General features: G+C 31.8%; 1 protein-coding gene across 1 annotated transcript in view; it reads left to right on the top strand.

Moving 5' to 3' along the window:
• The window catches only part of LOC134716562 (adhesion G-protein coupled receptor V1-like), a 107,400-nt gene that overhangs the window by 43,163 nt on the left and 41,592 nt on the right, over window positions 1–22,645 (top strand). The window contains exons 34-58 of the mRNA XM_063579573.1: window positions 196–324; window positions 739–857; window positions 2,207–2,385; window positions 2,826–3,000; window positions 3,438–3,587; window positions 4,066–4,441; window positions 4,977–5,102; window positions 5,391–5,576; window positions 6,038–6,177; window positions 7,102–7,201; window positions 7,568–7,747; window positions 8,270–8,527; window positions 8,959–9,043; window positions 9,532–9,676; window positions 11,713–11,854; window positions 12,815–13,053; window positions 14,351–14,535; window positions 14,953–15,310; window positions 15,696–15,842; window positions 16,268–16,548; window positions 17,286–17,551; window positions 17,850–18,081; window positions 18,393–18,597; window positions 19,544–19,702; window positions 21,898–22,045. Coding sequence (XP_063435643.1) covers window positions 196–324; window positions 739–857; window positions 2,207–2,385; window positions 2,826–3,000; window positions 3,438–3,587; window positions 4,066–4,441; window positions 4,977–5,102; window positions 5,391–5,576; window positions 6,038–6,177; window positions 7,102–7,201; window positions 7,568–7,747; window positions 8,270–8,527; window positions 8,959–9,043; window positions 9,532–9,676; window positions 11,713–11,854; window positions 12,815–13,053; window positions 14,351–14,535; window positions 14,953–15,310; window positions 15,696–15,842; window positions 16,268–16,548; window positions 17,286–17,551; window positions 17,850–18,081; window positions 18,393–18,597; window positions 19,544–19,702; window positions 21,898–22,045 — 4,710 coding nt within the window. The remainder of the gene's footprint in view (window positions 1–195; window positions 325–738; window positions 858–2,206; window positions 2,386–2,825; window positions 3,001–3,437; window positions 3,588–4,065; window positions 4,442–4,976; window positions 5,103–5,390; window positions 5,577–6,037; window positions 6,178–7,101; window positions 7,202–7,567; window positions 7,748–8,269; window positions 8,528–8,958; window positions 9,044–9,531; window positions 9,677–11,712; window positions 11,855–12,814; window positions 13,054–14,350; window positions 14,536–14,952; window positions 15,311–15,695; window positions 15,843–16,267; window positions 16,549–17,285; window positions 17,552–17,849; window positions 18,082–18,392; window positions 18,598–19,543; window positions 19,703–21,897; window positions 22,046–22,645) is intronic.

Genomic DNA, 22,645 nt, shown 5'->3' with positions numbered 1-22,645 from the left:
AGAGTGGCGAAAGATACAAGAGGGACAATACAATTCATAGATAGAAAATACACTGACAACGCCATGGCTAGAAATTAAAAAGACAAACACAAAACACATGTCATGTATTCCTGAGCTAGAAAAGCCTTAGTATTTCAAAAGATTTTTGGGGAGAAATAATATCATACAATACTTTTTTTTAATTTTTTTTTATAGAATTTGAGACTGATGGACTTTCAGTAGAAGAACCAGAGAATGGACAGTCATTGACTACAAATATTACTATTGTTAGGACTGGAGGCTCTTTAGGGGTAGTCACTATCACCTGGGCTGCATTATTGAATGGTAAATATATCAATATCACAGATATGGACTAAAATTATGATTTTAGATAAGATTAAGAGATGAAATATTTATCTATAATATTGAGTTTCAATTGACTCTATATTTTTGTGGATTTCATGGGTTATTCAAACTAGGTAATTTAAGATACTCGCAAATCAGAATTACCATATATCAAGCTCTGTCAAACTTTTCTCATATTAAAACAAGATGTGAAAAATTATCATTTCTTTTATCAGTACATGGAATTGAGCTGGAGATTTAGTATTAAAATTGAGAATAGAAATGAGGAATGTGTCATACAGACAATAACCTGACCAAAGAGCAAATAACAGCGGAGGCCACCAATGGGTCTTCAATGATATTAGATTTTTTTTTGTTAACCCATACCATTATTGTAATATTTTATACCTGTAGGTGGCAGTGCAGCAAGTGATATAAGTCCAGTATCTGGTTCAGTTTACTTTGTCAGTAATGAACTGAGACGTTCAATATCAATACAGATACTACCAGATAACACCCCAGAAGGTCAGGAGGTAGGACAACTACAGCCATCTACAAAGTTCATATTCAATATCATAGTTCCTATTTTTAAATACACAACAGTCAATAATATCTTAGATAGAATTCATGATCATAATGTATCACTAATTTTTGTCGAGCCTGCGACCTTTGTTGCAGAAAGCTCCACATAGGGATAGTGATCCAGTAGCGGCGTTAGCTAACTTCTTAAAAGCTTTATATTTTAGAAGGTAGAAGACCTGGCTGCTTCATACTTTGTATATAGATGCCTCATGTTACGAAGTTTCCGTCAGTCACATGTCCAATGTCCTTGACCTCATTTTCATGGTTCAGTGACAAATTGAAAAACCTTTTGTAATATTAATTTCTGTCTTACATTTATTATGAATATAAGGATAACTATATTTAGTATGTGCGTACCTTGCAAGGTCCTCATCCTTGTCAGACAGCTTTCCTTATCAGACCACGACCTAATTTCATGAATAAGTGAACAAAGTTAAGTTTGGTTGTCAAGTCCATGTCTTGGATACTATAAGCAATAGGTCTAGTATATTCTGTGTATGGAAGGACTGGAAGTTGTACATGTCCAACTTGCAGGTGTCATCTGACCTTGACCTCATTTTCATAGTTCAGTGGTTATAGTTAAGTTTTTGAGTTTTGGTCTTTTTGTCTAATACTATATGCAGTAGGTCAACTATATTTGGTGTATGGAAATATTTTTTGATCTATATGTCAGTTGCGCAGGTTTTTATTTGACCTTGACCTCATTTTCACTGTTCATTGCTCAGTTTTAAGTTTTTGTGTTTTGCTCTGTTTTACTTATACTGTATGCAATAGGTCTACTATATTTGGTGTATGGAATGATTGTAAGGTGTACATGTCTAGGTGGCAAGTTTCATCTGACCATGACCTCATTTTCATAGTTCAATGGTCTGTTTTTCTTAAACTATCAGAAAGATTTCAACTATAGTTGTATCAAAGAATTGTAAGCTGTACATGTTTGCCTGGCATGGTTAATCTGTCCTTACCTCATTTTCATGGTTCATTGGTCACTGTTTAGTTTTTTTGGTCAATGTTCAGTTTATGTGACAGCTGTAATAAAGCTTTATATTTAGGACTTTCAACATAATATCAATGATTAGTAAAGAAGGCGAGACATTTCAGTGTGTGCACTCTTGTCTTAAATCAGATTAACTTCAAATCAACCCATTTTCGCTTCATATCCTATAAAAAAAAAATTGTTCTCATATCATTTTGTAAGTATGTTCCAAAAATATAACCTGAAGAATTGATTTATTGTTATTTTTCATTAATTATAACAGCACTGTTGCATACTTTGATGTAATGTAACTTTGGTTTTCAGGATATTATATTTACATTGCTAACTGCCTCCAACAGTGGGACCATAGGTTTGCGTAAGGAGTTCACCCTATCCATTCTTCCTAATGACAATCCATATGGTACTGTACAATTTTCACAGAACATGTTCACTCTACAAGAAGTTCAGGGAGATAGTATACAGCTGGTATCACTTAATAGATTGTAAGTTTGATATTGCAATTCTTTTTTTTAGAACACCAATATTCTGAATGCTTCTAGTTGAATCCTTTCTATTGGTTGTGTAAAATATTTAGACTTTGAATTTCATTTGAAATAATCTTTATTTTGCAAAAACAGAGCCTCTGTTATTTGAATCTTTATTTACTGTTTGACATGACCGAATAAATTTGTCCAAAATAGCAACTTGTCATAAGATATAACATTATGACAAGAAGCTGCAAGGGAACTGAACAAGTTTGACAAGCTGATACATTGGATGCTCCATCGCTTAGCTTTGATAGTCAAGGGATGAAATAACATTTAATCTAACTTGGAGTCAAATGTAATAAGATTTTCTTTTTTCATTTTACCATGGAGAAGAAAAAAACAAGGGTAACGTTTACTCTGTCTGTTTGTCATATCACTTATATAATCATTTTCAGAGGAGGACTCTTTGGGCAACTAAGAGTTTCTTTCAGCACCAAGCAGACTGACATTGTTACTGAGGCAACAAAAGATGGCAGTAGTGTTCTAAGTTATTACAATCCACCACTAGGGGGCAGCAGAGGGTTAACAGGAATAGTGGTTGACATCTCATCAGAAACCAATACACCAGATGTATGTTTGTGTTTCAAGTCTAATAAAAAAAACAAAAACATGCAAAGTTAAATGTTGAGTACCTATCTGTAAAATACTTTATGTTTGTCATTCATTAACAATTTTTAATAAGCACAGAACATAAAAGATTTTTTAAAATTTGAAGGTTAAGAAAGTAAACAACATTGGCTTAAATATTATTCTGATTTTGTTGTGTATTAGGATTTCTTTTGAATCCTATTTTTCTGCAACAAACTACCTTAGCAACAAGGAAAGAGGCAAGATACTAAAAATGTTTCATGACAACAGCACAAAATCTTCCTTGAAGTGTCTACTGAGTTTATATATTAACTGAAGTTTGTTTAATTTTGTGATCGCATGAAATAATTAATATCATAAATGAAATCAGTGATAAAATCAATTTTCAGATAAATTTAGGTAAATTTTTTTTGTAACAGGCATGTGGTAAGGTGTGTTTTAGGGAATTGGCTTGTGTAGCCTTTGAAGTGTCTGCCTCTTTAAAGAAATGTGCCTGGTATTCTACAAGTCTGTCTACACCATTGTCTAATACAGCTGATTACCAATATTATATTGGACTAACGTCTAAGGTAGGACAACACTGATTTATGAGGATTGTATTTTAGGTCAATTACAGATCCATTTTTCTTATCAAGAAATATGACATATAAAATATATAAGATACTGTAGAAAATCATATGTAGAATCAAGTCATCAAGACACAAATTTGACAGAATATTAGTTAACAGAAAAAAATCAAACAGTTCTGGTATTATGGAAGAGTAGTTGCACTTATGTTGGGTATAACAAATGAAAACCCTATGGCGTTGTGATATTAACCCTACGAAACTATTGTTTACATCTAACATATATTCTTACAACTTCGAAACTCAATAAATTTCTGGTATACATCTATCTCACTTCCTTTGACCTTGAAGATTTCTTTGAAAAGTATACTATATGATGCAAATTTATAACAAAAAATGAATTTGCCATTGAGTTTTTCCAATAAATGTTTTAATATATATTTGAAGGTAAAAATTATTTGTATGTGTCTATTTTCTGCAGGTTAACAATTTATATTCAAGAAGAGCTACAGAAGGAATTGATTATACAATCATCAGCAATGGTTTTGCTTTCATTCCTGAAGGCATGAACACAGGAAATGTTGCTGTTACCATCAAGGGAGATAATCTCCCAGAAATAGATGAGAAATTTCTTATCCAGCTTAATTCCGTTGAGGTAGTATCTGGTGTTACATCCACTAAACACCCACCTACGTTAGGTAGTATTACCACAGCAACCGTTGTCATAGAGCAGAATGACAATGCCTATGGTGAATTTAATCTGATTAGTGATTACCCTACAGCCATAAAAGGAGGACATCAGATTGCTGTGGAAGAGAGACATAAGTTTGCTGTGGATCTAGTCGTGGAGAGGAAAGGTAAAAATAGTAGAGAAGAAGAAACACCAGTAATGTTTCAATGCACCTTATCGCTATTTGTCTGCCATTACTGGATATCACACAGGTTCCTGTTAAAATGTTGACGTCATAAAACAAAATATCTGACGCCATAACGGAAAAATGATTGTTGTATGCGTCAAAAGGTCAATATTCGGCCGGGTCGGCCAGCCAAGTAGGCAAATAACGATAAGGTGTATTAATTAAGAAGAGAAGCAAAACTAGTGATAATACTTAATCACATCTCAGTATAGGAAGATTGATAAGTCAGTAATATAGGTTGTTTTAAAATATTTTTTGAAAAAGCTTATTTCAAGTGATTGTAATTGTATTTTTACAGTTTCAGAGATGAAACAAGTTTTTAACAAACTTATAGATGTCTTCATAACAGAAAAGTTGATGGAGGTGTGGATTGCAAAAAAAAAAAAAATTCTAGTGACCTGGTAATATTTTTTCATAAAATCGATTAAAACAAGAGTACCCTACACATGTTTCATTAGAATATGAACTATTTTAGGAGGTAATTTAGATGATGTAAGTATAGACTGGTATATAGATATAGGAGGGAGTACTGCTACATATGGTGTGGATTATACAGGGGATGGGGCTACACTACAGTTCACTTCTGGTGTGGCGAGTAAATGTAAGTATCACTTACATAATTATATCAATACAGTTTGGAATATACAGATGATATATCAAATAGGTGTTCCTCATGCCTTAAATAGTTTGCAAACAAAAACAGGTATTTTGTTCCTGAGGAATTTCTCATATGTTTTTATTAATAGAATTTTCTATGAAAAACATTTTATGTCTGTATTAAATTATTGTTTATCAACATACTGCAGTAGTTTAAAAAAAAAATGAATTTATCCATATAGCTATATAAAATAAGTGATATCAATGTAAATATTTTTTTTTGTTCTTTTAGTAATCACAGTAACCATCTTAGATGATACGGCACCAGAACATAATAAAACTGTTATAGTTAAACTGAGAAACCCTCAAGGTGGTGCAGAACTTTCCCAGGATGCAATGGTAACCATAGTGATATTAGAAAACGACAATATTGCTGGAGTAATTGGATTTGGAACAACTGCTTTAGTTGGAAAAGAAGGTAAAGACTTTAATATTGTTACAGGCATGACTACCCATTAAATTACATTACTGTGTTATATGTGACAAAGGATCAATGATCAGAATTGTTTGAAGTTTTGTAAATCATTTTGTTGAAATAGAGCAATAGGAAGATGTGGTAGGATTGCCAATGAGAAAACTCTACACAACAAACCAGCCTTCAACAATGACCAAACTTATACTGCATATATAGTCAGCTATAAAAGACCCTGAAATTACATATTTAAAACAATTCAAATGAGAAAACTAAATTCATAAATTTGGTATTTTTTTTTACTATAACTTTTAATGAAGCAGTTTGGTGGGTTTTTTTTGGTTTTTTTTAATGTTTTAATATTTTTTTTAAATTTCATAACCCTAGGAATATTATGAATGAATGTCAGTACAAACGGTTTTTTTGTGTGTGGATATTTAGATAATTTTGATATATTGTATTTTCAGGTAGTGATATAACACTGGGTATTACAAGAGCCAGATCATCATTTGGTACAGTAATGGTTGAGTGGAGGATACATGGCTTGAATGGAGTAGACCCAGTTACAGGGTTCTCACACATCAATGGAACACTTGTATTCTTACCAGTAAGGTCTTTTGAATGACAAAAATACCCTGTAAAACTATGTATCTTCTTTTATCAAGCCACAATAAAGAATACCATACCAGTAAAAATATTTCGATATAAGTGCAACTATTTTATGTCTTCAGTCAAAATGTTTGATGAATGTTTAAATTAGTTCTAGCTTGTTTTTTCATTATAATGCTGCTAAATATTTTACAGGTTTTTGTTCTGGAAATCGTTTGTGGTCACAGTTAGTTCTAAGTGCCACTAAATTATATTTGCTAAATATTCTCGAAATCTTACGAACTATTTTCAATTCCAAGCCTTTAATTGTATGGTGTATAATATTCCAAAAATCTTTTTGAATCTGTTTTTCTCTAATTTTTGCGATATTTTCACATTTCTTAATCGGTGTGAGAAAAATATTACTCCTCACTAGTGAAAAATCTGTTCTGGGCAAATAATTGGTAGGTATTTAATTGTGATGTTTAATTTTCTTGATTTTTTTATAATTTTTCTATTGTAACTTCATTGAAAAAGGTGACCATGCCTGATATAGTCACATAAAAAGTACACAACTTTCTTTAAATCTTTGAAAAAGAAGGATAAAAAACATTAGAGAAACAGATTCCACCACTATAATTCATTTATAATGATATTTAACCACTCTCAACAGTTTTAAATTTTATTTTTTTAAAAAGCTCTGCAAGTTTTACACTTTAGATATTAAAATTTAACTCACGAGTGGAGAAATATGGTAAAACACTTGTTGCAGTTATGGAATCTATATGTCTCTCTTTAGTTATAAGCTGATTTTGCAGATAGACATAAAAAGATAAAAAAATGTTCAATGTCAAATGCATACACATTGTCTCCTTATATGGAATTAGTTATATAGCTATTAAGCTGCATATTTTGAGCATTGTAATTTTGTTTATTTTTGCAGGGAGATACATCAAAAGATGTGATACTAAGTATTTTGGATGATAACACACCAGAAGTGAATGAAGAATATCAAGTCCTTCTATCTAATATTAGAACTATTGGTAAGTATATCATTCCAAATATGAAAGTGAGGTAAGGGCATTAAACCTTAACTACAAAAAATATATTCTGCAAAAAAAAATATTAAACAATTCTGTTTGATATATAAGTATCAATGGGTTAAAGAGAAATTTTTACTACTTACAGTGGTGGTTTTTTTTTTATCATTCATTAGAAAATTGAAAGATTATATTTTTTACAGAAACTTGCAAAATGTAACATTCATCTACAAATGTCACGTCAATCACAATAGTGACTAACAATACTTTATATATTAGGTATTGGAAAAAGTTAAATCACAAAAATACTGAACTTACAGGAAAATCAATTTGGAAAGTCCATAATCACATATCATTCCTATATATTAGGTATTGGAGGCACAGGAGCAGCCATCATCGATCCACAATTAAAGATGGCCACCATAACTATCAACAGCAGTAACTATCCCCATGGATTATTAACATTTAGTCAGACATCTCTAGAGATTGTAAAAGAGGAGCAAGATGTTATGATTAATCTACAGATAGAAAGAAAATTTGGAAATATAGGTTTGTTCAAAATATATTCATTTTACTTTTGGTGAGATTTTTTTCTATTGTACCTTCTTCTTTTAATTTCTAAGTTATTTTGTATATCTGCAAGTAGTTAAATTGATTGATTGCTTGGTGCTGCATCAGCACAAAAAGGTTATATCATGGTGAGAGGTATTTCAAATATTATAACAAGACGTTTTATATAAAAAATCAGACAAAAAGTCTTTCAATTTACTAAAATTGGAGTTTTAACCTGAAATTACTTATTTATAAATAAAACATTAAGATTGGCAAAGTTATTTTAGCATTTTTTCTTAACAAATGCTTTGACCACAATTACTAGTATTCACCAAAAAGTACATAAATGACTTCCAATAAAAGTCTGTATGTTATTTTAGAAGTAGGAATGGCAAAATGTAGATATTTTAGCAGTTGATCCTATTAAATTCACTGACTAGACTGACTATGTATGCATGACCTACTATAGTTAGTAATTTGCATTATAAGAGATATGATGTATTGCTACTTTATCATCAGGTAATATAAGAGTATCATATGAAATAAAAGAGGGTTCTGTGACTCCCCTGTCAGAGGACCTCCTGAAGGCTACTGCTGGGGATGATTTTGAGGCCTTACAAGGGTATGTTGATATTGGTAATGGAATCTCCTATGCTACAATAAGAGTGAGAGTTAAAGAAGATAGTATACCAGAGCTGGATGAGGTCTTTATAGTAGTGCTAACTGGTGTTGTCTTACTGAATAACTCACAAGTGTCCAACATGCCACCTCAGTTAGGTAAGTATTTGTAATAAATAATCTTACTCACTAGTATAACAGTATATCTGAATAAAAAAAAAGTTGTATGAATTGTGGTGTCAAAACAAACAAGTTTCATTGTTTGGAATTTTTAGGATTGTTGTTCCAGGGTTATATATGAAATATCCCTTTTTATTCTTAAAAAATTTCATAAGCACAATAAGGCTTCATTGGCACTCGTAGTGTAGCTGGTTTTTTTTTAAGAATGCATACTGAGAACTATGCCATCTGAAGTTTGTACTTATTTGTAAAAACCATGGATGTTCACCTTTCTAGGATTCATTCTTTTTCAGTATTTTTACATTCATTTAAAAAATAAATTGCAATGCACATTTTAAAAATATAAAAACAAATTATCTCCCTTTATTAATTAAAGTGTTTAAATAAAAATGATTAAACTTCATTTTCAGGTACAAAGGATACAACCTCTGAGATAATTATATCAGCCAATGATGGAACTAAAGGAATCATAATATTTGGGTCAGATTCCCACAGGTATGTACTCAATGTAATGATTACAATAAATTGCTTTATCTAGGGACTTGTTGGTATAGCTATTATTTTGATAGGCAATACAAATAACGATACATAAAAATATAAATTTCTAAATTAATATGGATGGACATGAAAAAGCTTAGATTTTATCCAAGAAATTTTATACAACAGTATAAGTGAACTTCATATGTTATTTGTGTAAGAAAGAACCCCAAAAAACTATGTGTACAGACAACTGTTTGTAAATTCATAATTTATTGGATGGAAGACTCTGTTGAGCCATAAGAGGCAAGGTAAAAAATGAAATTAATGTATTTAAATAATTATCTTAGAAATATTATGTGACTTATCATGTTATTATTGTACTGCCATTGTTTCTTCACAAATTTTTGTCCTGTAAAAATATTGCAATTATCAGAGAGAAAACAAATAGTTTAATAACTAGAAATACTTTGAAAATTAGGTTTTGATTTTATATTTCTTTACAGTGTTGCAGTAGATGAAATCACCAAGAATATAACACTAACTATAATTAGAGACCAAGGAACATTTGGAGAAGTAACAGTGTTTTGTTATGCCCAGGGTATTACTGATGGAACTACACAAGGACAAGACTTTCGTTTTGATCCGAAGGTACTATGTTTGTACTGTTATATTTATCTGTCAGACTGAGTATTATTGAAAACAACAGTTATTTTGAAGTATGATTTTATTATTTTTTGGTGGACAAATACTTGAAATATTTGGTTGTGAAGGTGCTTGATTTAATAGGTATACTTAATTTACTTCAAGATACTATTGTCTATGCAGAATGACAATTTTCAATAATTTAGGTGGGGGTCTTTCATCCATTTGATCATATGTTAATATGTTATTTAAAATAAAGCATGACAAATATATTGGACTCATGGCAGTACTGTTAACCAACTTATTTTCGCGAGCGATTTATTTTTGCGACTTTCACGAGTAGAAAAATAACGCGAATATAAATCGTCGCGAACATGTAAAACTTAGATCTTTCCTTCAAGTAAAAAAGAAAATGGCGAAAAAAATAGCCGCGAAGTGGTCAAGAAAGGGTAGAACGCAAAATAAAGTATCCGCGAAAATAAGTTGGTTTACAGTATCTTTCTGTAATGTAATTTTAAATTTGAAGATGAGTTTTTTAGCATTGAAAGGTCCAAACAATTAAGATTTATTGTTTGGATTAGAAACTAGTATATGTATACACAACTTAGGCTTTAAGATTGTTTGACATTATCAGCTTTACATATGATTTTATAGGAGAAAATTTAGTTGACATACAAACAAGTTGCATGTGTTGTGTTCACATTTTTCATTCACATTTTATAATTTCCTTGATTCACATGTCACTTTTTATTTAGGAGTAAAGGTGGAGGGATCTCCTGCATGCAGGTAAAGCTGTCACCATTGCTGTATATATGCCTTTTTTTTGTGATTTGAATTATTCCTTAAGTGTGTTCCCTCTGCAGGTTTTCATACACATCCTTACATTTGTAGTAAGAAAAAGTATTTTGTATTTTATGAAAAAGGGAATATTGAGTGTTATCATTGCAAACAAATTTCAAAAGATGTGGTAAATTTATTGCTTTGTATAAGAATATGTGTATGAACCTTGCTTATATTATTTACTCTTTTAATTCCTTATATCATAAACTAAACTTAGACAGCTATTTGATGTGTATCATTATAGTGAATTTTTATCTAGCATAGTTGAACTATTAGTTTGTGTATGTCTTTTTTTACCTGTTCAAGAAATATATAGTGCAAGTCAGTTGAAATGAAAATTGTTCATTTAAAGCACTTACGGAAAAGTTGATTTGAGTAAACGTGTCAATTTTCACTGCTTATCAAAGTTAGGATCAGCTAAAAAATCTCCTAAATTATAATTAATGCAAAATAGAATATTGAAAATCCCAACTGGTAGATACATTATTATTGCTATTATGTGCATTTTTCCTTTGATTGTTTTTTTGTGATAATTTTTCTGTCATGCAACTCACTTGAGATGGGAAAATATAGCTAGAAACTAAGAAGGCACATGGCGTTGCTAATGAATCTGACAAGGTGGTCATATGTAAAATAGTGATAAATAGATTATCATTGGTCATCTCAACTCAATTGCTTTTCTCGCTTTTCTCCGTAAGGGCTCAAGCCAGAAAATCAATCTTGTTGAGATGATCAACAATAATCTATAAGTATAACATAAACTTCATATTGATATCATATCACCATTTACCACTTTTTCTCATCCTAAGATACATGTAATATTTGAGTAGGATTGTATGTTACAAATAAATGAATAATTTTTCAAATATTTATTCATGGACGTGTACAGATACTTTACTTTCCTTTGAAAACCATTAACTTGTTACTGATGTATTCTAAATAAAGGCAACAGTAGTATAAAAAATTCATTGTTCAATAGTCATAAATCCTTGAACTAGCCTGCTCTTCTACATGCCTGAACTAAGTCAGGAGTATGACAGTTGTTATCCATTGGTTTGATGTGTTTAAGCTTTTGATTTTGCTATTTGATTAGGGACTTTCTGTGTCGAAATTTACTTGCCTTTCAGTATTTTTGTGATTTTACTTTTGAAAAGTTATCATATGTACTACTATTTGCCATTTTGTCTTTTAAATTTGAACAGGAAGTGACTTTTAAGAAAGGAGAGAATAGGAAGTATATTATGATAGAGATAAACAATGATGATATACCAGAACCAGATGAGATGTTTGAAGTCATATTGGCTAATCCTAGAAATGGTGCTATACTGGGGACACCTAGTAGAGGTATGCTTAATGGTGTTATACTAGAAACTCCCACATACATAAGCATATTCTATATGTTTCAAAAAAAAAACCAAAAAAGTATTCTGGTAACTATAAGGAACCACATGTTTCATGACAGCCCTGTTAAATACACAATGTGATGTTATTTTTTTTTTTTTTTTTTTATTTTTCTGAAGGACTTTCAAATTCTGGTGTTTTAATGAGGGTCAACATGTAAAATTATACAGCTCATTTGAATAACTGACCAGAACAAACAAAACATTGAACAAGATACCTGTAAATTAGAAAATAAGTAATTACATCTTAAAATATTTACAGCCAATGTGACTATCTTAACAAACAAAAAAGGTGGGTGGTAGTAGTTTTCAAACAAAAAAATCCAAATTTCTTGAATTTCCAAATTTTTTAAAACTTTGAAGAAGAAATCTTTAATTGCACAATATTGCGCAATAGATTTGTAAGATCTTGACATTTGTTTTGTGTTAGAAACTCATATTATGTCAAAAATTTGATCACAATCCAAATTCAGAGCTCTATCAATCTTGAATGTTGAGTCTATTCTTGCCCCAACTGTTCGGGCTCGTAAAGCTGTGCCCTGTGGAGCACCTGGTTTGTTTTTATCTTAAATATTATTATAGATAAATATAAACTGTAGGCAGCAATAATGATCAGCAAAGTAAGATCTACAAAAAAAGTTAATATGATCAAAATTGTCAATTGACCCCTTAAGGAGTTATTGCCCTTTAAAGACAATTTTACACAATTTGTTTATAAAGTTTGCTAACATTTAAAAGTCTTCCCATATGAAATACAGGAAAATCGATTCAGGCTCTTGAGAACCTCTTGTATATATTTATTCTTCTTTAAATTTTGAACTGAATTAATTTTTTCTGTACTAACAAAATATCAAACAAGATATCTATAAAAAAAATCACTATTTTCATCTGTAAATGTTTACAGCCAATGTGACAATCTTAGCCAATGACGATGCAAGTGGATCATTTAGTTTTGAGACTGACACAGCCGTAACTGTTGAGGAGACAAGTGGTGATGTGAAGGGTGTGGCCATGTTAAAGATAGTTAGAGGTCCAGGGATTTATGGTGTGGTCAATGTACCCTACCAGGTTATACCAGAACAAGTATCTAATGTTAATGATCTGTCACCTATGCAGAGTATTATTGTTTTCCAAGATAAACAGGTAAGGGAGCTACCATTTGATTTTTATGGGGGGGGGAATAGGATGAAATTTGAAAAAAAAGGCAGGACAAGATTTTGAGTAAAGAAAAAAGGCAGGATGAGTAACTTGGTAAATAAAAAAGGCAGGACAACAATTGTTGTAAAAAAGTCAGGATAAGTTAAGAAAAAAAAAAGGCAGGACCAAATAGACTGAAAAATAAAAAAGCAGGACAGAGATTACAACTAAAAAAAAAAGGCAGGACAGAGATTACAACTAAAAAAAAGGGCAGGACAAAAAAATTTCATCCTAGGCCCCCCCATAAAAATCAAATGGTAGCTCCCTAATTCATCTAAAGTATTGGTTTGTAAGGATTGTAAAGGTGTATAATACCACCATTGATTTAACCCCATTAGTCTTTGTTAAATTTGCACTTTAAAAAAAAATGTTCAGAATTTATCTCTGTTTCAAATTAAGAAATACTTGGCATGAGTAAAGTTTATCTTGTTCAGTACCATAGAAAAAAAAATAACATAACATTTCATTGCATATAAGAAAATAGCCATCACTGGAAGTTAACCAATCAAAATTTCTCCCCTTATTTAATCTGTGTACAAGGTTTAGAAACCATGTAACCTGAAGTTTACAAAATATTCTATAGAAACCCCAAATAAAAAAATAATTGTGCTTTGTCATAAACATATGTCACAGAAATGTTTTGGTGCAATAAAATGTAGGATTAGTTACCTACAACTGTCAAATTCAATTTTTTTTCTACCTATTTAAGTATACAACCGCATGTGACGTACCATGATTTGGTGGTACATGTATTACAACTCAAAGGGACAAATCTATTTAGTCTGACCAAATCTCGTGAAATTTTAAAGCAATATTGATATTTATCTTATGTTGTGATTTGTTTAATTTTCCTTCTTTACCATTTTAGAAGTTATGAAGTTACAATAAATAGGCACAGGTTGTTGTCTCTTTGACACATTCCCCATTTCCATACTCAATTTTACATATGTTAGTTTGCAATCAATGATTTGTCTTATTTACCATTTCTTTGATGTATTTGAATAAAATGACTTTGATACAGAATTGAGTTCCGTTTTGAGAAATTGAGCTTGAAAACCATTGATAATTGAAGGAAATATCATTTGTTCATGTGATCAATTGTTTATTTTACTTTGCAAGGAATAATGCTTAATATCATTAGTTTTTGGAGTCTCTTTTCATATTTCAATTCCTCATGTTCATCTGATTTTTAATTCTTCATGAATAATAAAATTCATACATGGTGTTTGATTGTTTTTTCCAGGATTCAGCTATTTTAGAATTAGAGGCAGTGGATGACAGTGAGCCAGAACAGATAGAAAGATTTACTGTTAGATTATCACAACCAAGTAATGGGGGATTACTGGGACAGCATACAGATAAAGTTGTCATTGTAAACCCCAATGATTCACCTAATGGACTTATGCAAATTTATGCCAGGGGAACAACGTAAGAATATCTTTTAGTGAATTTTATGCAATGCATTTTTTTTCCGTTTTGTAAAACTTTTTTAAGCATGAGTGATAGTTTCATCACCCTTTTTCATTTAAAATATGTGGTTTTGACCTATTAGACAAATTTTTGATAAACCCCTCTCGAAATAAGTTGTATTTTGTGATTCTCGACACATAATTACCTGCATTAATAATGGAAACAGCAATTAAAGTAAATTCTACGTTGCTATGCAGCCAATATTTTGAAATTTTACAACACTCAATGTACAAGGAAAATGTTTATCTTAATCTGCAGTTTAATAAATTGAATATTTTAGATTTAGAAACCAAAGTTTTTTTTAGTGTATTGATTTGAAGTCAAATCCTATTATTTATAAACAAAAATTGGAGGTTTAAATTGTTTGTCTTTCAGCAACAAGACCATAACTGTAGATGAAAATGTTGGTTTGATATTCTTTGACATACAGAGATCTCAAGGAACCGATGGTAGGATATCCGTTGACATGGCAACACAGCCTGGAACAGCCATTACTGACACTGACATTTCCTTGGTGACCTTGACACCCTTACAGTACATACCCTCTATACAGGTGGTTAACTGGTACAGTTACACATACAATGGTTTGGTGTATATTGTCATGCTGACAAATTTCCGAGTGGGAGAATTGACGTCTGCCATTGGTAGTGATGGATCTGCTGGAACTATAAATGTTGACAGATTGTATCATTCTACTCTGTTTAAATGGCAGGGAGAGATGATACCATTACAGGTAGGAATAAATGGGATTTTGAGATTTTGGAATATGTTTTCAAGAATTTAATTGCAGGTTTCAGAGTTTAGATGATTTAAGGAGTTACCGTAGTAGTACTTTTGTTTACTTCCAAATGAAAGAGTAACTATACTAGAATAGATGATTGTATTTCTTAAATTTAAGTTTAACCTTTTTAGTGATAATTTCCCTAATCAAGCTTTTTTCTCTGTCCAAAAGACCAACAACACAAAGAAATCCTAAACCAAAGTCATTCATATTTCTTTGGAAAATAGCAATAAACAGATTATCCATGTATGATCTTTCAACTCTAGGAAGTTTCTCAGCTTACATCTTAGAATGATGATCATATAGTTTTTAAATAATTTACATTGTTTAATTTCAGACAATAGAAACAGATATAGCCTCTGCAGCTGTCTCATTCAGTATAGGTGGCAGCACCTACCTGGCCATCAGTAACACAGGAAATGTACGAAGGTACCAGAGCAAGTCAAGGATTTACAAAGTTAACACTGATGGAACCTTACTAGTGGTAAATATCTATATTACTAATTTATTTAGATTATCATTTTACACAATGAAATTACAAGATTAACAAATGAATTGGAGATGAAAGTTTCACACATACGTGAGCTTGCAACATATATTCATTAATTTTCGATAATTTCAGTTCAATTATTCTTTGTTTCTTTAGAGAAATAAAATGTTTGGTATTATTCTTTTCTAATGTTTACCACTGTTTTATAGTGACAGTCAAATTGTTTCAACCTTTATTGTAAAAAAAACACTTATTGTATTTATTGTTTTCATCCTCAATATGCATGAAATATTATCCACTGGACAGACACAACACAAAACACAATTAACCAACTGATCTCACCATTAAAGTGTAATTGTTATTCATATTGACGATTGCTGTAGTTGTTGTGTAGAATATTTGCCTTTTCTACCCTGCAGATACAAGATTTACCAACATCAGGAGCAAGAGATGTTAAATCTTTCACATCAGGAACAGATAACTTTCTGGTATTTGCTAACTCCAAGGATAACAATGGTAACACACTGGTACCTATAGACATTTACAGATGGGACCAGTCTATAGGAATGTTCACCTTTGCAGCATGGCAATCTCTAGACAATCAGGGTGCTGAAGCAGTAGCTGTATTTGAGATGGAGGGAGTTGTTTATATGGCAGTGGCTAATAATTATAATTCTGTTCAAACTACATACATTGTTGAGTAAGTCTTAAATATATATTTGTGTTACCTGGAATGAAAAGAAATAAATAAAAAATGGAACTGTTTTAGGTAGTAAACTTGAAAGAGGGTGGTAAAGGGTTATTTTGTGCAACGTGATCGCCGTTTTTTATTTCACGTTCAACGTGTTTTTACTTTTTTATTTGACGTTCAGTCGTGCAAGACGGGTGCCTTGTTCAACGTGTTCTGCATATTTAATTTTACGTGCATCATGATTTTCAAAGTCTTATTTTGCGTGCTAGGTATTTTTCAAATAAAATTCAAACACTTGGCAGGGATCGTTAAGAAATACTTTTTTAAAAGCCGTAAATCAATTATATCATAAATGTGTATACTAAATCTGGAATATCAAGTAAATCAAAGAGTTAATATATACAAGAAGACAGTGACTCATTCAAAAAAGGTTCACATAAAAGTGTTTATTTTTCGTGCAATGTTCATTACAGAATTATTTCACGTTCAACATGAAATTATGGCTATTCACGTTTTTTTCGTGCAAGCACCCCCTTTACCACCCTCTTGAGATTTTGTAAGCCTTAGTTCTTCGAATTAACATTGATTTGTCCATTGAGTTACATTTTTTAAAATGCAAATTTAATCATACTGAAATCAAATGATCAATAGCTTTCTTATAACTTTAAAGTCACAATTATTGTTTAGATATACTTCAAAAGTTTTTGATCAGTCAACACTGTTATATATCATTTTCTGTGTTTCAGCTCAGTCATATATAAATTAAATGCAGATAATAAATTTTCTGAGCATCAGCGAATCAGGACTGAGGGAGCTGTAGATGTCACACACCTACTCATACAGTCTCTTAATATATTGGTATTTGCTAACAACAGAGGGGACTCAGTCAACAGTCCCCAGAAATCCTGGGTCTATAGATGGGATTCCACAACACAGATGTTTTTTAAGCATAGTGATTTAGACACATATCGTGTAGAAACAACATCAACTTTTATTGGCTCAGATGACACAGGTAGGACTATGTAGAGATTATCAGATTTTCTACACTTTGATATCCTTAATTATCAGCTATGAGCCACAATATGATTCTTTTGGTAAGTGAGCACTAAGAAGAAGCAAAAAAGCTTCACTTTGTGTTCAGCCAAGTATTTTTTTTAAGATATATATAAACAGAAAAAAAAAGCAAACTGTTTATCCTACTATTTTTGGTCTTTTAAATGTCTTCTACAATAAAATGTACCTTAGATATTAATTGTATGGTTAACTCAGACCAAATTTAATTGTCATAGTATTTGATTTCTGAATTTCAGCCTATTTGGTAGTTTCAAACAGCATAGGAAATTCTGAGATATTTTCCTGGGACATTCACGATAAAAAATTTAAATCAGTATGGACTGGTCCCCCTGCGAATACAATGTTTCCTATACTGATACCACAGACAACTGGTGCTCTGGCTGTTATGACTGTAGGTGGCATAGGATCTACAGAAAACACCACTGTTTATCAATTTGTGAAAATAAAAGACAGTGACTTCTCCCCGAGGTAAGATACAGTTATTAATGTTACACTTTTTTTAAATTTCCAATCAAGTTTTGAATTTCGTATCTTAAAAGTTTATCAAACCATAGTAAGTCCAGCGTTTGGATTACTTACTTTCAAATTGGCGGATCAGATATTTTGTGATTAAAAGGGGGAACATATTTGTATTCAGATTTTAGATTTTACCCTATATTTTATTACAGAATTATATTCTCTTATTTTGATTTTATTTTGTCTTATCATGATAACCATGTACTTTAAAAATTCTCTTTTGAACACTGAGAAATTAAAGTGATCCATATCATTCCTTTCAGAACAATCACAATGACCTTTGAACTTGGTCAGAAGACTTTACATTCGTCTGTTGCCATCATACAGGATGACCAGCCAGAGGAAACAGAGACATTCTATGTAACCCTTAGCAACCCCACAGGTGGCGCTGAGATAGGTCCACACAATATGATTACAGTCAATATCTTGTCCAATGACAATGCTAATGGAATTATAGAATTTCCTCAGGTATTTGAATTAATTAATAAAGCACATATGCTACGAAAATTAACTTGTTTTGGGAAGGACTATGCATTTTAATGTTAATAGAGCAAATGATTTTTGTTAGCCTTCAACTTTTGTCGAAAAAGCAAGACATAGGGATCCTACATTCCGTCAGCATCATTGTGGGCAGGGGCAGGGGCATTGGTGTTCACAAATATTCACTCAGTAGTTAAAGTTTTTTAAATTTAATAACTTTCTTAAACTATTTTGGATTTGAACCAAACTTGGACAGTCTCATTATAGCTTGTTTATAATTAAAAGCTAGTATCTGGAAGGAAATTATGTTAAAACTGTGTTCCAGTTTTTCCATATTTTACTTATAAATGGACTTAGTTTTTCTCCCAGTAAACATTACATACAGTCTGCAGTTTAAGTTTTAAAATATTTATTAGATTCATAAACTATTCAGGATTTTTACCAAAATTTGACAGAAGCTTCTTACAATAAAAAGATAGTATAGAGAGGAATATTTTTATTAATTTGTTCCCTCAGTTTTGTTGAGTCTGCAATTAACAGCAAAAGTAGCCGAGACACAGGGTTCCCTGGAACCCTAACAATTTATTTTTTGTAATATGCTGACGATCATTTTTAGTCATAAAAAAACCTTTATGATTGTAACTTTTCTATAGTTTTGCTTGTTATGTTATTGGTACAGTATGAAAAATAAATCATTCTTTTTTTGTGGGGCAAGAGTATAAATTATTTGAAAAACTTTACATATACTGGTCACTTAACCTTAATAATCATGATAGTTATTCTCTCTGAAAAGATCAAGTTTGAATATTAACCATTGAAACTAAATAACTGTTATCAAAAACTTTTGAACAGAAAAGCTTCATACTTGAAACCAGCTGTTTGACAAGATGAGCTGAAGCGTGTAAGAATAGGTATATATTTTCTCTTGTTTTAGGAATCACTGGAGAAATTAGTTATAGAGGAGGATGACAAAGACAATACAGTAGAGGTCAAGGTCGTGAGAAAACATGGCTTCTTTGGTAGAGTGGTGGTCAGATGGTCTATAACAGGGGACCAAAATGGACTGTCAGATCTAACTCCTTTAGAGGGAACAGTAAGTGTTTTATAAGACAGATTATTTACAATGCTACATTTGAGTGAAATGATTTTAAGCTGAAGTATTTTAGAAAAATTATTAGAACTGTGGTAAAAAAGAGATTGAAGATGGAAAGGGGCCATTAAAAATTCTGAGTTTAATGACAATACTGCTAGAAAAAAAATGACAAAAAGACACAGAAATCCTCAAAAGACTACATAGCAAAACAAAAACTGAGCAACATGAACCCCATCAAAATACATTGGTGATCTGAGATGCTCTGGAATGGTTAGCAGATCCTGCTTCATACACAGCACCTGTCATTTTGTTCACATCAGTTCAACTTGGTGAATTTAGGCAATATAGGAAAGGTGTACTGACATAAGTAGTCTCTAAACACATTAGCTCCATGGAGCTTTCGTTAGTAGAAGCCATATTAACTATGTGTATCAGTGAGAAAAATGTAAAAGCATAAAAATATAGTATATACCAATACACATAATTAACAGCGCCTGGTGATGTTTGATAGCCTGACCGGTTTCGGTCCATAAAGGACCTTCATCAGAGGCAGAATGGTGGATTAATGTTTGCACCCTATTTATATAGATATGGTAACCGGCGGTTGAGTTAACCGGCGGTTGAGTTAACCGGCGGTTGCGGGAGCTAATGTGTTTAGAGACTACTTATGTCAGTACACCTTTCCTATATTGCCTATTGATTTTTCACTGGCATAGGACCTCTAAGCGTAAGCCTAGCGATTACCTGAAATTGATGTATATATGTAATACCTGCATTACAAACTTAAGGTGTTGAAAACTTTCTAACACTGAGGATTAATATTCATCTACCTTTGATCTTGAAAGGAGTACTAAAGGCTTAAATGAAGCATTCTCAATAAGAACCCCCCCTGAACCAAATTTTGTTTGGTTAGGGGGTGTAATAGTTTTGACTTGATGTTTTGGTGTATCACAAGCTAAAACGTCAAGACTGCATGACTACCATGAAATACTATTATTAGACTTGATATTTAGGTGTATCATAAGCCAAATATTAAGATCATAAGCCAAAGATCAAGACTAAATGATTACTATGTACTTCTTAAATTATTAAAACACCCTTTATCCAATGCTAAAGCCCAAATATGGTTATATCATCAGGTCACATGTTTACCGTATAGTGTAAAAATGTTTACCGTAACATGTCAAAAAGTTTACTGTAACATGAACATTAGCTAAATATAGATAATTGTAACCATGGAAAATCCCATTGGGATTTTTTTTACCAGTTAACTCAACTGCCAGTAAACTCAACCGCCGGTTAACTCAACCGGCGGTTAACGCAACCGCCGGTTAACGCAACCGCCGGTTAACGCAACCGCCGGTTAACTCAACTGCCGGTTAACCCAACCGCCGGTTAACTCAACCGCCGGTTAACCCAACCGCCGGTTGACTCAACCGCCGGTTACCATATCTATATAAATAGGGTGCAAACATTAATCCACCATTCTGCCTCTGATGAAGGTCCTTTATGGACCGAAACCGGTCAGGCTATCAAACTTCAACTTGGTGAATTTAGTCTCATTAGGGTAATGTCACAATCAAGGAAAACATAAATAGATTGTAGATACTTCAATTGGAAAATATCTGTAATTATCAATAAAGAAGACTTTAATGCTTTTTATGCCCCACCTACGATAGTAGAGGGGCATTAAGTTTTCTGGTCTGTGCCTCCGTTCGTTCTTCTGTGCGTCCGTTCGTCCGTCTGTGCTTCCGTTCACTTCAGGTTAAAGTTTTTGGTCAAGGTATTTTTGAAGAAGTTGAAGTCCAATCAACTTGAAACTTAGTACACATGTTCCCAATGATATGATCTTTCTAATTTTAATGCCACATTATATTTTTGACCCCAATTTCATGGTCCACTGAAAATAGAAAATGATAGCAAGAAGTTCAGGTTAAAGTTTTTGGTCCAGGTAGTTTTTGATGAATTTAAAGTTACATCAACTTGAAACTTAGTACACATGTTCCCTATGATATGATCTTTCTAATTATAATTCAAAATTAAAGTTTTGACCCCAATTTCACTGTCCAATGAATATAGGAAATGATAGTGCGAGTGGGGCATCCGTGTATAATGGACACATTCTTGTTTTGCAAGACTTTATCGCTTATCTAGTATTCGCATGATTTTTTATTTGTTACATACTTATTTTATAGATTGAGTTTCCAAATGGATATTCAGTTGCCAATATAAGAATTACTATTCTGAATGACAACCTAGCAGAATTACCAGAGATAAGTTATATACGTCTAACAGAGATCATAGAATCAGGTTCCACAGATCCTACAAGTGGAGCTGTTATTGGTAAGCTTAATGACATCAAATAAAAAAGTATTATAAAACCCTAATTATGTCAAGAAGACGTTTAAACACACTCCTGTTAAAATTGTGAGTTACCAGACAAGGTAATTTTGAAATTTTCAGTCACATGTAACATTCTTAACATAATATTTTTGTTTCATTTCTGTTTTGTTTAAATTGTCCAGAGAGAATATGTACTATTTACAGAGAACTTGCCAAAAAGCATGCATCTGAAATGGACATTGTTAAAATGGACATCATGTAGATTAAAGTGCTATTTCATAATATAAATTTCAAATTAATGTAAAATTCTAGTATAGTGCACATATGTGTATAAAAAAAATAATAAAACATTACATGTTTCATATAAACTTGGCTATATCGTTGAGGCCAAATAACATTTGTGGAGGCAGCTGTTGGAGCTGGAAAATACCTCATCTAGTCAATTTAAGATTGGTTGCAAACACTCAAGCAATATACAAGTTTATAAACTCAACCTCAATGATTGCAGTAGATGATCTTCTTATACCACTATGCCAAGGATGTTGTAGTTATATTACATTCTAATGCAATTTGTTTGTAACGATAATTTTCATTGGACGT

Source organism: Mytilus trossulus, chromosome 4, assembly GCF_036588685.1.
Source record: "Mytilus trossulus isolate FHL-02 chromosome 4, PNRI_Mtr1.1.1.hap1, whole genome shotgun sequence".
NCBI classification, from domain to species: domain Eukaryota; kingdom Metazoa; phylum Mollusca; class Bivalvia; order Mytilida; family Mytilidae; genus Mytilus; species Mytilus trossulus.
The sequence above is the reverse complement of the archived record's forward strand: the minus strand, read 5'-3'. Positions and strand labels throughout refer to the sequence as shown.